The following is a 14,686-nucleotide window of genomic DNA, read 5'->3' as shown; positions in this document are numbered from 1 at the left end:
GCAGGAGAATAGTGTAATAACTAGATTGATGGGGTCACTTTTTCAAACAAGCTCAGGCCAGATTTCTCAACTCTTCAGCGCTCTTGAAAGGGTCCAGATTTTTTACTTTCTTTCTTTCAAGCCATAAGTTAAACGTTCCCCTCCTTCCCACTATGTAAACCAAGAAGCTGCACAAAAGCCAAGTTTTGACAAAAATAATCAGCGCCCTGCAGCATTTAGCAGGACACAATGAATGGATTTTGCAAAGAGCACAGCATGTGACAGGTAATGGAGCTGCTCCCAATTCACACATGTGGACATGGATGGGGACTTGGGCCTCCTGTACCTGTCTTGGTCACCCACAAGAAGTGTAATCAGCTTCAGTGAGAAAATACTTAGACTGTATGTACTGTGCTGCCTAGAAGGCTGTGTCCTTGGTGGGGAATCCCGTGCAGTATAAACTCTTGGTCACACCTTTTCCACTGACTTTGTCCATTGTTTCTGTCAACTCTTATTGAATTATCCTGCTCTGTACCAGCTGCAGACCTGAGTCTTGGTCTCCAAACCACTTGGATAAGATGAAGATCATCGCTTGAGTAATTAATAAATAGGAAAGACAGGGAAAAAAGACTACAAGAAATCATTTAGGAAGGACATCATCTAGTCTTTAACAGCAAAACATTCATTCTTTACAATGAATGTGCTTTTAACCTTCCCAAGGTGAATAGTCCAGGGCCATAGGATATGTAGCAACATCCTTGCAAGCACACTGGCCTGATTCTGATCTGCCTTACACACTGAGCAACATTACTTGAGATGTTCTAATGTAAATCCAGCCAGAGATCAAAACCAGCCTTCTAACAGCCCTATTTGTCCAGAGGACATAAGGAAAACATACTGCTTTCATCCCAACAGCATCATCCCCAGGCTATTTTACCCCAATTACCCTATGATTTAAGAAAACTGGAGGGCACCGGATCACGTTCAAACTATTTTCTTTCTTCCTTCTCTCTCAAACGAGGACTACTGAAGATCCGATGAGTTTTGAGATTGGGTAGTGAAACCAGAGACTCTTCAAAGTCTTTATTTTGTTTATTGATTCAATAGTATTTGCTGACTAATAACCACCGAAGGCTAACAGGCTCATTTGAACTGGGAATGCTGTGATCTGGCATGTTATCTATGGGAAGAATAGCCCAGCTTACAGATAAGTAGTCTGCTTAAGGTGGGAGAAATCAAGGCTCGTATTCTTCTCTTAGGGAAACTATCATGTTTTTCTGCCATTTTTCAGGGAGCCTTCTTTTCTTTTTAAAGTTTTCCATAGAATCACAGCAGCATTTTTCCCTGTTTCCCCTGCATGTGTGCAATCATGAGAATCAGGATGGCTTGAAACTAAATAAGCACGGTCCAACCTTCAAGTCAAAGACTTTGCGGTTTTAGGTTTTGCTTGGAACCAGAAGCAGAAGAACCAAAACACTGCATAAAGGAAGAAGAAAAAGAAAAAAAAAAAGCTGTTTTTGTGGTGTTTTTGGCATGGGTGACTGCTCTGAGAGATACTGGAAATCATGCAGGGGTCTGGTCTTAAGACATTTCCAGCCCTGCTCTGAAGACTGAGGGCTTTAGATAAGCATCTGCATGTGGAGATCTTTATCCAAAACAAACGACCCAATCTTTTGTAGTTCACCCGTCACTTCTAGTGATTTCCCCTTCTGCATCTCTCCCCGTGCACTTGCGCACGCACACAAGTTCTTCAAGACATCCCAATCCCAAAAAGCTTTTCCTTGTCTGTAACGTTTTAATTGCATCTTGAGCAAGATTTTCTCCTTGGTGAAGAAAAAAGAACAAAATGAAGTGCCCCATGCTGCCCAGAGGATTTCCTCTCCTCAACTTCACCATACATGTCGGCATTGCTTTCCTCCCCCCTGTCCTTTGACACATCTTCTGTGCATTTTGCACAATTGTTTTTTTTTCTTTTCCAGCCTGGAAAAAAACAACAGCCCTCCCCTCCCCTCCCTGGCAGCATGGGTGACAGAGACGGAGAAATCAGCACAGTGTCAGGAAGAGTTTAGCCCCGCAGCTGGGACCTGAACTTTCAGCAGCGGAGCACAGCGCTGGGTCACTGCACTAAAGCAAGTCAGATTGATACAAAGTGCTTGCTCACCCTGGGAAGAGAAGCATCAGAAGCCAGTTGATAAAAATCTTTAGGCACTGTCTGTTGTGAGCTTACAGCAGAGAAGGCAGAGTTTTTTCCAGGGAAAGATCATCCCAGAGTGTATATTTACTGTTGCAACCCCCAAAAAAACATAGTGACGGGCAGTGGAGGGGTGTAGCGTAGGGGCAGTGTAGATTCTAGAGCTGTTGAAGCTGGAGGTGGAGCATGTGGACTCAACGTGCTACACAGCGTGAAGTTTTCAGCTCCGAAGACCTGAACAGTTATGTCTGCCAAGAGTTAATGTGCTTAGAAAGAGGATGCTAAAATATTCTTTCCCACTCCAGTTTGCAACTGAGAACTTGTTAGTCCGTAATATCTTTTATTTATAGCGCCTTTTGACTCAAAGGATCTGAAAGTGCCTCTATCTGGGAGTCACTGCAATGATACCTCCAGGCAGGAATGCTTCTCAGCAGGAGCCTCCAGCCGAGGTTTCAGGGTCTGCTTTGCCACAGACACACGCGAGGGACCCAGTCTGTCCTGCCAAATGCCAGCACTTGGTCGTAAAGGCTGGAGGGCAGGGCAGAAACCCATCCTAAGCCTGAGGAATAGTGAAGAGAGAAAAGACATGTAAACTGTCTGGGAGAGAGGATTCGGATAGACACCGGCTGACTTCAGAAGCAGATGTTGGGAGGAACCTTTGCCAATGCTGGATGACATTCTTAGGCAAAGGGCCTGGGACAGTGAAACCACAACTTAGAAGAGAGGATTTGGTGGTCTTACCTGGACATTGGTCCAGGCAACCCATCCAGCCCCAGCTGTGCTGTGGTGGCCTGGAGAAATCTCTAATGTGGACCTTGTGCAGGGGGCACATCCCAGTGGCAGAGGTGCCACGTCCCTTAATGAGTGCAGTCACAGCAGGGCATCTGCTTAAGACCACTTCAGTGACTGCCCATCAGCTGCTCCACATGTAGCAGCTGGTGGTGGTCGAAGGACCGGCTCCTCCATGTGGCTTCTGGCAGCTACAGGGTGTCATCCAGCCCTCCGCTTTCCTCCTGCATTATATGTGCAGGCCAGGGAAGCAAAAGTCAGACCAACTGATGGGTTTACGATTCCAGCCTGACGATTTCTGCTTCATCCACAGCCAGGTGAGATTTTGCCAAGATACATATTAGGCAGCTGCTCAGGACACTGCTGTTTTGTCTGTACCACCCCGAGCATGCTGGCTGGCTGGCTGTCTCCCAGTCTGTCTCTGTGACCCTGCTTTCGAGCCGGTTGCTCTGCTATTCCCCGAGCTGGCCGGAGCATGTTTGGTGAGCCCCAGCCTTTTCCTGGCACTTTTGCTGAGCCTCCTGAGCAACTTGCTTCAGGGAGCGGAGGCACCAGCCCTGAGACATAGCCAGTGCCCATCTGCTTCATCGCCCTCTAACTCCCGTGGCTTCCAGGGAAGCCTGATGTGTCTCAGAGGACAAAGGAGTGCAACCAGGCTCATAAAAAGCCTCCGGGACATCAACGGCTGCTTATGGGGCCATACCCTGCTCTGGGTCTCCAGCCTGGCTTGCAGCTTAATGCGCTCATCCCACCATGCTAAAATCCCTGGTGCATCTTCTCCCCTCCACATCCCTCCCCACTGATCCCCAGCATCAGCATTATTATATTTTTTTTCCTCCAACTCTCTTTCTTCCAGGCACCAGAGCAGGTGCATTTAACACCACTTTATCTCCGTCATGCGTATGTCAGTGTTTCAAACTCTGGTTCAATTGTAGTCACATCACTGGCTGAAAGTTGCCTCTCTCAGCTCCTTTCTGTGGAGAACACATATTTTGCACCAACCTTTCTCAGCCTTGCAATCAAACCTGTCTCCCTCCCTCTTGCATGGCAGGGCCTGGGGCTTGCACACCCTGGCATGGACAAGGGTTGTGTTGCCTGGTTTTAGGGCATATCTCATTCTTTCCATCTTCGTCAGAAAGAGCATACGTATGTTGTGTGTTCAAATGGAGTTCTTTTCCCCCTTCTTGGTCCTTTGAGTATTACATCATATTTCACTCCCTTTGGTGCTCTTTCCACACATGCTGCTTTGGATATGTGGGGGGGAGTCCCTCTATGGACAAGCTAAGAGGGAAATAGAAGAAAAAAAATAACCAAACTAAAAAAGAAAGAGAATAAATATTTGGGAGGAGGGTGTTTAAGAGGAGAGAAAAACAAACCAAAGCTGGTGCCAGGCTGGAACCAGCAGCTGGTTGCCAGCACAGCAGGCTGAGAAGTTGTTGGTGGAAGTGCTCAGTGCCATGTTTGTGTTGCTTAAAAAAAATACATCCTCCTTCCCTGTTTTTTAATCCCAGCACCACAAGCAGAAGGAGGAATTCAGTTGCCAAATCCAAGTTTGCAGGAAGTTTGTATTTACAGCAATGCCAAGGGATGCAAACAGAGTGTGTCCTGCCCCGTGACATGTGTGTGTGCACGTGTGTGTGCCTGTGCGCACAGCAGCTTGCCTGCGCTTGGGCAGCTGGGGGCTGGATGGGACCTGCCAGGCGTGTTGTGGGTGCAGTGGCTCTCCGCTCCGAGGAGATGCCAGTGCAATGGCAACCATGGCATGATTTTTTTTTTTTTGTTGTTGCCAATGTGAGGGGAGGAGGTGGGAGGGAGGGCTGGGGATGGAGGAGAAAGTGGGGGTGGAAGGTTGTAATGCTTGGCTGGAAAAATTTAGAGGAGTATAAAGGAAAGAGCAATGAAAAGGGGTGGTGGGAGAGCTGGGGGGGGGGGGGGGAGCGGGGGTGAAGGAGGCTGTGAACTGCCTGCTGTGGAGGTGGGAAGAGATTTATGTTTGCCGAGTGGTTTGGTTGGGAGTTGGCTGGGAGGGTGCTGGGTGCCGCAGGCAGGGTGGGGTGTGCTGCAGGGAGGCTGATGGCCCCAGCAGCGAGGCGGCTGGGCTTTATTTTCTTCCTTTCTTTCCTCCTCCCTCCACTGGGCACTCGGAGGAGAAGGCAAGACAAAAAGCTGAACCGGTGCCAAGAAGGAGCTGCAGCGACTCGAAAATGGCACTCTGCGCCGCACTAATATTTCGAAGCTGGGCTGCGCTGGAGAGCAGCGAAACGTGCCGGGAATGCGAATGCTTGGGGCCGCTGGCTGGGCTCAAGGGTGTTCTCCCTCCCCCCTGTTCCCCTTTCTCTTTTAAATTGGATCCTTTACTCCCCCATCCACCCCCATGATATTTAAGGGTTCTGGGAAAGAGAGGGGACCCTTGCTGGTGACTCAGGGTGGAGAGGGGGAGGAAGGGGGACAGTATTGTGCACCCCGGAGCTGGTGCAGCGTGGCAAGCGCCTGGCAGAAACACTGTGTGTAGCCAGTCCCCAGCCCGTGTGTGTCTGTTACGGGGCTCGCTGGAAAGGATTATAACCAGAGAAGGGACAAGTGTGCTCATCCCCTCCTGCCATCTCCGTATCAGAGAGGGATTTTTTTTTATTATTATTATTTTTTTCCTAGTGAGGAAGAGAAGACTTGATTCCCAGGGAGTTTTCTGATTGTTTTCCTGTTGCCACTCCTTCCCCTCCTCCTTGCTGTCCTCCTCCTCCTCTCTCCATACCCATAAGGCTGCACTCGTGGCTCTGTATCCTGATGCAAGGTTACTTGTAGGACACATGAATCTCTGCAAGGTGCAGCGTCGCCTGTGTCGGTGTTCGCCTCTCATTTGCTGGGAGACAGGCAACTTCCAGGCGGCTCCACAGCTCAGCTGGGCGCCTGGTTAATGCACTGTTGGTGCTTCAGCTGCAAAAGCCCCTTCCTGCAAAGCGTGCCTGCATAAAAAAAGACCCCCAAATCACATAGGGCTGAAACTTCAACAGCAGTTCATAAGTTTGATTAATTTGCAAGGGATGGGCTGGAATTTTGCTGTGTTTTTTGTCTGAAAAGAGAGGTTTTGCCTGTGTTGGTCCCCTTTTCCCTCCATTCACAGGCTAGGAAAAAGTACATGAAAGTGCATTTTTTTTTTTTAATGGGCTGTTGATATTTTTCAAGCCTTTTAAAAGTTATTACCAGCACAAGCATTCTTGTAGTAGTTTTATGGTTGAAACTGAATGCAAAGATCTTCCCCCCACCGCACACATGCTCTGTTCTGGTTCGTTCTAGCATTTGGATCTGGAGTTTTAGGTTGGCATTACAGAAACTGGAGACGGGCACAAGAGAAAACTCCTGCCGTTGGGTTTGAAAATGGGTCCAGATCCTGTTTTAACAGCAGTTTTAGCATTCACACAGTCAGCAGGTCAAGTTCAAGGAGACCTTTCTAAAGCGCGGGCAGAGGCTCATTAACTTGCTGCATCTCAGAAGCTTGCGGGTTGTTGGGTTGTTAGCTTGGCCCAGTTTGTAGTCCCAGGTGTGGGATGATCCCTGTGACCTTTCTCTCACCTGAAAACCATGCCCTAGTATATATCCAGACCAGTTCAAAACTCACCTTTGATTTCAGACATGTAGACCTGGTTTCGGAACACCTATTTCTGCCCAAGCAGTGCCTTTTGGAAATACTATGATAAACAGTGAGGAATTTAGGGAGACTTAAAGGTGTTATCCAGCCTGCTCTCCTCACCCTCTTATTCTCCTCACAGCTCCTCACAGATCAGTGGTCCTTCCCCTGGAGGACTGAAAGCTCAGTCCCAAATTAATGTTGCTAGGAGGTGCACTCATTTCTGAGGTGAGACTATCAGGTTTTATATGGAGTAGGATGTCTTCAGCAACTGATCCCTTGCTCTTTCTCAGCTCTCAGCTGTGCCTCGTACCATGTAGTTGCCACAGCTTGACTTGGGCTTGCACAGAGAAGATGCTATCCTCTCTTTTTGCTCTTTTTAACTTGTTGCAAAAGAGGGGTGTGTAGTTCTTGGCCCAGGAACCTTGGAGAGGGTGAAGAAACCATGGCAAATGTCAACAAGAGGGTTGGCCATGTAATTTAGAGTAATAGGTGTGCCATCGTGCCTTCCACCCCATCCTACCTGTTCATCTTGAATAAAGTACATCCATAGCAATATGTGGGTTTGTATGCACACAAGTGCTTGCTGTTAGCTTTTTAGTTGCCTCTTTGGACTTAGTGAGATGGGTTATGTATTTTAGCTACCGTCCTCACTAAGGACACATACCATGCCTACCTTGCCTCAGTTTCTTGTTGCCTCAGAAGTTCTTGTGGATACTTTTGGCTGCAGCTGCACCTCTTTCTCTGGGCACAAACTCCTCTTTTTAACCTGAGATCCCTGACCATGTGATTCCAACCTACAAAAGCACATGCCAGGAGTAGGGATTAAAGCCCACATCAAAGTGAGCAGAGGAGACCCTGGCAGCTGTCCTAACCCACCGTGCACCTGCACAGAGGATGGCTCAGGCTTTTAGATGTGGAGCCAGCTTGTGTTTACCACTGATTTAAACCTCTTACTACTTCAGTTCCCAAATCACAATTCCCAACAGATTTGTAGAGAGTATCCCAATGAAATGGGCAAATATTAGTATGGACTAACAGCATCCATGTGCACGAAGTAGAAATGTGTGGTGACTGTTACTCAGGAAGGTAAACTGAGGACAACACATGAGGAGACCTTCCTGAACTTTGATATTTCAGGTTACAGACCTTTTCAATTTCCTTGATATCTTGACAGTGCTCTGGAGTAAGGGAGCTTGTGTAATGGATCTCGTCTATCTTGGGCCAAAAATGTTACTCTTGTACTTTCCAGGTGGTCCAAGTAAGCCATCTGGATATATATCTGGTCATACTTCCCAAGGAGCATTGCAAGGCATTGACAAGGCAGCTGAATGTCTTTGTCTTTATTTCTCCCTCTATCAAAGAGGTGTCTTCAGATATATTTCCCTGAAACATGATGTCTCATGAATGTCAAGTTGCTTCCTTCAAATCCTTCATCCTTTTAACACCTTATAATGAGAAATGTTGTCTGCTTGGGGTTGTTATGAGATGACTCGTGTCTGGAAGTGTTAATCTGGAGGGCTCTTCCAAGGCTATCTTCTACCCCTTTTTCCCACACCTTCCCCACTTCCAGTCTTTTATTTTTTGGACCGGTAACCTCACATTTCTGTAATCTAAATGTGCAAATGTTTTGCAGTCACGGTCCAGTAGCTGGGTTAATCTCAGACCCCTGGAGTGGCAGATGGCTGATTTGTTGCCGATTCCAGCTACAGAGAATTGTGCCACCTATTATCTTTGCACAGACTGCCGCTTGAAAGGATGCCTTGGGCAAAATCAGTGAAAAGCAAAGCAAAGCAAAGCAAACACTCTCTGATCTGCATCACCACAGGTGAAAATGTAAAATATTTCACCTTTATGTGAAGGGCTGGAGAGGTGGACAAAGAGGGGAGAGAAGTGGGAGGGGAAGAAGGGGAGAGGAAGATCTCATTTTCATACCAGAAGTGCAGAAGCACAGGGCAGAGCAGGCTTGCTGCAGTCGCGACGCTGAACCACAAGCCCTTACCCTGTTCTAAATGGTTTTGCAGTGTGTTAGTCCTTGGCTTCATCTCCCTGCTTTAACTCTTCAATAAAGCAGGCGGGTTGGCACCCCGTGACACCTTGCTGCTCTTCCTAAGCCTTTCTGATGTAGGTTGTCATAGGAATCCATGGCACCGCTCCCTGCCATCACGCCTCATTGCCAGCCCTGCGGCTGCCGGGGAAAGCCGTGATGGCCCCATGGTGCCGACGTGTTTACCAGGGCTACTTGGAAGAAGAAATGTAAGCGTCTGTGTGTGTTAAGGGGAAGCTTGGGGGCCCCTCCTAGACTGAGTGGGGCTGAGGGTGAACCCCAGCACTGAGTGCTCGGGGGGGCCGGGCTGGCAGGTGGTGGTGGGCACACAGAAAGATGTTAAGGAAATGGAGAAAAGCAGAGCAAAACTTTGGATGCTTGTGACCATTTTCTGCACAGTCATTCCCACAATCAAGGTTTTCTTTTTTCTCTTTGCTTTGGGAAACGCCACAGAGTCAGATGAAGAATTTGGGAAGAGAGTGTGGGTTCCCTGTGCAGAGTCCAGTGACGAAATCTGTGAACAAGGTAAGAACAAAGGGTTATGGCTGTGAAGGGTTTTGTTTAATCCTTTTTCCTTTCCAGCCCATTCTTGCGGTGTTAGACATGAGATTTAGGATATGTGTAGCACAAAACTGATAGTCCAAGTGCTAAGCAAACAGTCTAAAAAGATCAAGTTAAATAGGGCTTCTTTTTAATGCATGCCATGGTGATGGTTTGAGTTTGAGAACAGTTTATATTGTATCCAAATGATCTATGTGCGAATAATTGTTATCAACCTCCTGACACCAGGACCTAATTAGGAAGTAAGAGCCTTAAATAGGCCATTTGCGTAGTGAGCTTCCATATGTCTCCTTGCGCAATTTATTTGCTTCACTCCATTGAGATATAATGAGACTGAAATTCCTAGAACTGCCTTTGACTCTGAGGCTCTTCTCTCCATCTCCTCTGCAGTTATAGCCCACTATTAAGAAGATAATATCTATTTCCCTGTGTTCAGAAAGAAAAAGCTACTGTACTGCTACCCTCCCTCCAGATTGACCAAGTTTCTCTGCTTCTGAGTTTCCAATGGAAATAGAATGAGAAATGCCAAAGCAACCTGCAGCCTAAGGAAAATGTGATGCTGTCAGAGAGCACAAAGAAAGTTAGGGAAGGATGATCTTGAAGGAATACTACCTACCATATCTACCTCAAAACGCCGTTGGAAGGCTAATGTGGTATTTCAGTCAATATATAGGTGCAATTTGAGGAACTTGGTGTACAGATGCAGTTTAAAGAGCTCTGTGTAGACTCTGGCTTTCTTCCCACCAGGATGTGAGGAAGGGGGGAAGGCTGGGACAAGGCTGCCTGAATTTTGTCTTAATTTTGAACATTTAGCTCAGTCTGGACCAACACGCTCTATGGGTCTCTCTGTTCACATTATCTCTAAGTAGGGTTTCAAAAGATACCCTCTTTCCAAAAACCTCTTACATGCATGACTCCATCTCATGCCTCATGTGTCCCGCTCCATTCTTTTACTCCCATCATCCTGAAGTCAGTGAAACTCAAGCACATCATTGAGCGCCATTTTCTGTCGGGATGAACTTTTTAATAAGTGCTCATTGTTTTGAGAGTTCCACCCCCCACCCCCACCCCCCCTCAGATCAGGGCCTTATTTAGTCTCCCATTGAAAGACAACTCCACTTGCAATGATTTTGTTTATGATAATTCACTCGCATGTTCCCTTCCAGGAATTGTCATTGCCTTCCAGAAGGGCAGTTAGTGCTGGTCCCCTTGCAGTGATAATTATAATCAGACCTGTCAGCCTTCACACAGTCTACGCTTATCACTTGCATTTAGGAGGATTTTTCCTGAAGCCTATTACCAGTGCTGCTTCTTAGGGAAAAAATAGTCATGATTTTTTCTGCTAATCTTTGATGGCTTTCAGCTTTGAAAGCATGCAGAGGAGCAAAATGACTGCCAGTTGCAGCTAAAGAAACTGTCTGTTGGTCCTGGCATAGATCTCTGCCTCTGGAGATCCAGGGTGGATAGTTTGGGAAATGCTGAGGGCTTTCATTTGCTTGTGACAACCCTTCAGGTGTGCAGGAGACACAAAACAGTGCTTTTTTCCAATGGTAATGCTCACAGAAGCTAGCTCTGCCAACCTGCTAGACAAGAACTTCAGGTGGCAGGTGGTTGTTGGCAGTGGTACCCTCTCTCCCTGCTGTTTTGGGCAGCGATCTGTGGGTTTGCCTATGTTGAACAACTTGGACACAGGATGGCCAGAGAAGTGGCTGTGGCTGGTGTTGGAGGTGATGGCTGGCATCCAGGGATGGGCATGGTAGCAGGACTGGTGGGCCCACCGCCACCAGCACACCGCAGTACAACAGAGACCAACTGGCCAATATGGTGGTGTTGGGTAGGATGTGGTTCCCTATTTTATTCATCCCAGGATGTTTGAAAATTGTCCCCCCTAGTGTTATTCACTGGGAAACACATCGCCCCATTTACTAGATTTCTCCCAATCTTCGCTCAATTATTCCTATTGATATGCTAATAAGCCTCATGTCTTTTAATTTTGCTTTTTGCTAACTTAAAGAAAAAAGAAGTAATTTTTACTATTTCATTAGTCTAAATAAGTGATGTGTCTTTTAGACCCTCCTATGTTACCGCTATACACTTCGTAATGTAGTCAGAGTTTTGGACTGCCTTGATTTTGGCAGAATTTGAGGCTGGTCAACACTTTATAGATTTTGTAGAAAAGACAATGGTGGGAGAGTGGGAACTGTCACATTCTCCACAGTTCTGTATTTACAATGTGCAGGGATGTGATTTGGCTTTGTTTTATTTAAATTCACTGGGAACTAGAGATTTATTTATCAGGTGTCACTCCCTGAAGGAAGATAAATGCCATATAGCAAAGACTTCATCTATTATACAAACAGATTTGAAGGCTTTGCTATTGCATTCCTCTCCTGCTGCACAGAGCAAAAACGCCTTTGGCTGAACAGAGACAGAGTGATACTTAGCAGTAACATCTTATGACCTTTTGATCAGCTAAGATCTCAAACCATATTAGTGAACAGATTATGATGTGATGGAAAGAGGGCCAGGAATAGCCTTTTTATCATGAGATCCTTCCTGCGAATAACCTTCTTTGGTATATTCCGGTGGTTAATCACTCGGGCCAGGACAATCATTAGAAAACAAACAGGGGAGTGAAATCCAAATACACTCGGGTTTGTCAACTACAGTTGGATATTACAGTTTACAGTTTTCCCCTAATATTCTCCTGCCCTCCCATTTCTATCAAGGCTATTGGTGACCTTGCAATATTTTCTGTCACTAATAACCCCATTTTGGCAGAAAGATCTACACAAAATGAACCCCGAGTCCTTGGACCACAGCTCACCTGCGGTCCCTGAATCAAAGGTACACACATGGTGAAGGTGGGTGTCTGACTGCAAAGGGAAACATTCACATGGAAATGTCTGTCATTTCTGAGATAAAAACAGTAATTCTTAAACCATTTTCAACCCTTTTTAGGAAAAAAAATGCAGGTTTTAAAAAATGCACAGCCCTGATAGTATTTCTCTTTTTATGGAGCCAAATAGAAACAAGAACAACTTTTCCACTGATCTTACCTACCTACCTGTGCAAGATTAATCCTTAAACTTTGCTGTACGTTTAAACTACCCTCCTTTTTATCTTAATGGCCAACATGCATCTTTATCCCTACTGATAACTTGGCATAAATTAATGAGTTTTAAGAAGGAAAAGTGTTCCTTCCTTAAAGAAAAGAAATGTTCATTGCTGCCTCTGCACATTGATAATGGTTGTGCCAAAGTTTGATCTGGCTTCTGTGGTCACCCCTGCAAGGAAGAAAGGGTGGACACATGTTTGTGAAGTTTTGGGCTTAGCTGAGCAGGACAGCATGTCCAGGCAGCCCATCCTGGTTGTGGAGTATGTAGCATAACCCTGCACATGGTTAGCATGGGGGTGGCTGACTTGTACGTGTTTTGTTTGCTGTTGAAGCCAAACAAGCGCATCATTTTCCCAATGGGAAGAAGAAGAAGGGCTGGTGGTATGTGGATCCCGAACTGCTGTTAGTGTAGTGGGATCTGGAGAACAATAGCTGCCACAGCCCTATGGAAACTCTTGGAAAATGAGAAGGTTATGGAGGTGGAGGAAATACACAGCAGGACACCGTCATTTCTTAACTCCCCCAGCCTCTTCAATCAGGTGCCTGCTGGGCTTCCCACTCCTCCTACCTCTTGCATGAGATCATAGGATCATAAGGTATTAGATTCTGTTGGCTCCTGAGTTAGGGAGCCAGTGTGCAACGTTGAGTCTGTGAGCCCACATGGTGCTTTCACCTGCCACTGCCAGGGCCAGGTAGGAGCTGGAAGAAGGCACCAGCTGCCTGACACAACTCTCCACCATCTCTTCTTTGGGCAAACCAGGCACTGCGAAGGGTGGATGGCAGCCTTGATGCTGTCTGTCCACCAAAGAAGTGCCATTAGCAAAATACAGCTGGCTCACTACGATAAGGTGCTTCCTCCCAAGCTCCATCAGCAAACCACAATTCCATTGCTGCATGGGTGATGTCCATGGTTACAAGCATCATGAATGAAACCATTCAGAGGGATGGGTTCCCCTGAACAGCTCCCATCTAGGAGTGATAGCTTCTGACGGCAGCTTTGAAACCTTTCCACTGAGAAGGCTTTGTGGTGTGTGTGGTGAAGAAGGTGTAGGTAAGAAATTTTGTCCCTGCTTCCCTCATCTGCATTGTAGTTCTTATGTGTCTGTGGGGTGTAGAAGGGTGCCCAGACTTGGGAAATACTGTACCAAGATCTTCCCTTTTGGTGTGGGATTGCGTTAATCCTGCTATGCCTTCTGCCAGATGGGCCCTGCCCTCATATGGTCAGTTCTTCTCAGAGTAAAGAGCTTGTGTTCAGTTTGTTGTAGCTCAGAGGGACCCATGAAAACACATTTGCTTTGCCTTGGACAGCTCAGCGTAGAAGTCCCAATGGGACATTTTGTGGTCCTCCAATATAGCATGGCTAGAGCATAGGGCAAGTACTTGAGGTGGGATGCTTTTTTAGGGGTATGCAATTCAAAGTTGGAAATGCTGAAGATGTAGTGTCAGGCAGATGACGTGGTGTGGGATGGGAAAAAGAGGGCAGTGGTTTGTTTATGAAGTTAAGCTCCCCACGTAAAACACCTTTGTCATTTTAAACACATAACATCTGGTTCCTTGCAATTATTCTTGGACTGCAGACAGTAGTGATCTCCAGTTTCTCACTGAGTAAGAGTGATTTCATAAACCAGCAAAAGATTAATGTTATAACCAAATCTAGAGCCATACAATTCCCTTCTCCTGGCTGGAAAGAGTTGATCTTGGGCAGGAAAAGAGGAAGAAGGACATACGTCGTACTAATGTTTTGGGCTACATCTGTCTTAAGCTCTGGGACTGTTAATAGGAGTGTGACTGGGTATACTCAAACTACTAGACCGGTCCTTGGAACACTTTTGGTCCACAACAACTAGCAAGCTCCTAAATCATTCCTCAGCATGGATCAGGGTTCATCCCAGTGAGCTACTTGCATTTAGCTGCTGCGTTAGCGAAGTCAAGTTATGGTTTTGAGCAGAGATAAAAAACATTCTGTGCCAGTTTGCCTTGATGTCTGGGAATATTTCTGGGCACATTTAGCTTACCAGCATCTGAAGAAGCTCAGGCCCAACTAAGAAACTGTATTCCAACATCCTCAACTCCATCCTCCATCACCCTCAACTTGGGATCGGAGAGCTGCCATCAGAGGCCGGTTCAGCCTCCCTTGATCCTGATAGCAGAGAAAAGGTTATATTACCCTAGAGAAAGGCTATGTGTAGCAGAGGTGCATTTCCTGCATATTTACCTGTCACCTCCCCTGCCCCTCCAAGCTCAGACAAAAAGACTGATAAGTCACTGATGTGCTTTTCCCTGCAACAGTGAATTCCACCCATTATTTTTCTTCATAGAAGGTATTTCTTTCTCCTTCACCGTAGGGAGGTTCATTTATCAATAGGTGCCAGCTAT

The 14,686-nt window shown here is 46.5% G+C and overlaps 1 protein-coding gene across 6 annotated transcripts in view; it reads left to right on the top strand.

The window, feature by feature from the left end:
* SETBP1 (SET binding protein 1) overlaps positions 1 to 14,686 on the top strand; it is a 264,044-nt gene that overhangs the window by 111,227 nt on the left and 138,131 nt on the right. For 4 of the 6 annotated variants that reach the window (XM_080370916.1, XM_080370914.1, XM_080370911.1 and 1 more), the window contains one exon: positions 9,085 to 9,156. The exons of the other annotated variants lie outside the window; for them this stretch is intronic. In XM_080370916.1, the coding sequence (XP_080227042.1) occupies positions 9,085 to 9,156 (72 nt within the window). The remainder of the gene's footprint in view (positions 1 to 9,084; positions 9,157 to 14,686) is intronic. 6 annotated transcript variants of the gene reach the window in all.

This window comes from Falco punctatus (assembly GCF_963210335.1).
Source record: "Falco punctatus genome assembly, chromosome: Z".
Classification (NCBI taxonomy): domain Eukaryota; kingdom Metazoa; phylum Chordata; class Aves; order Falconiformes; family Falconidae; genus Falco; species Falco punctatus.
This window is presented reverse-complemented; position numbering and strand designations above follow the sequence as displayed.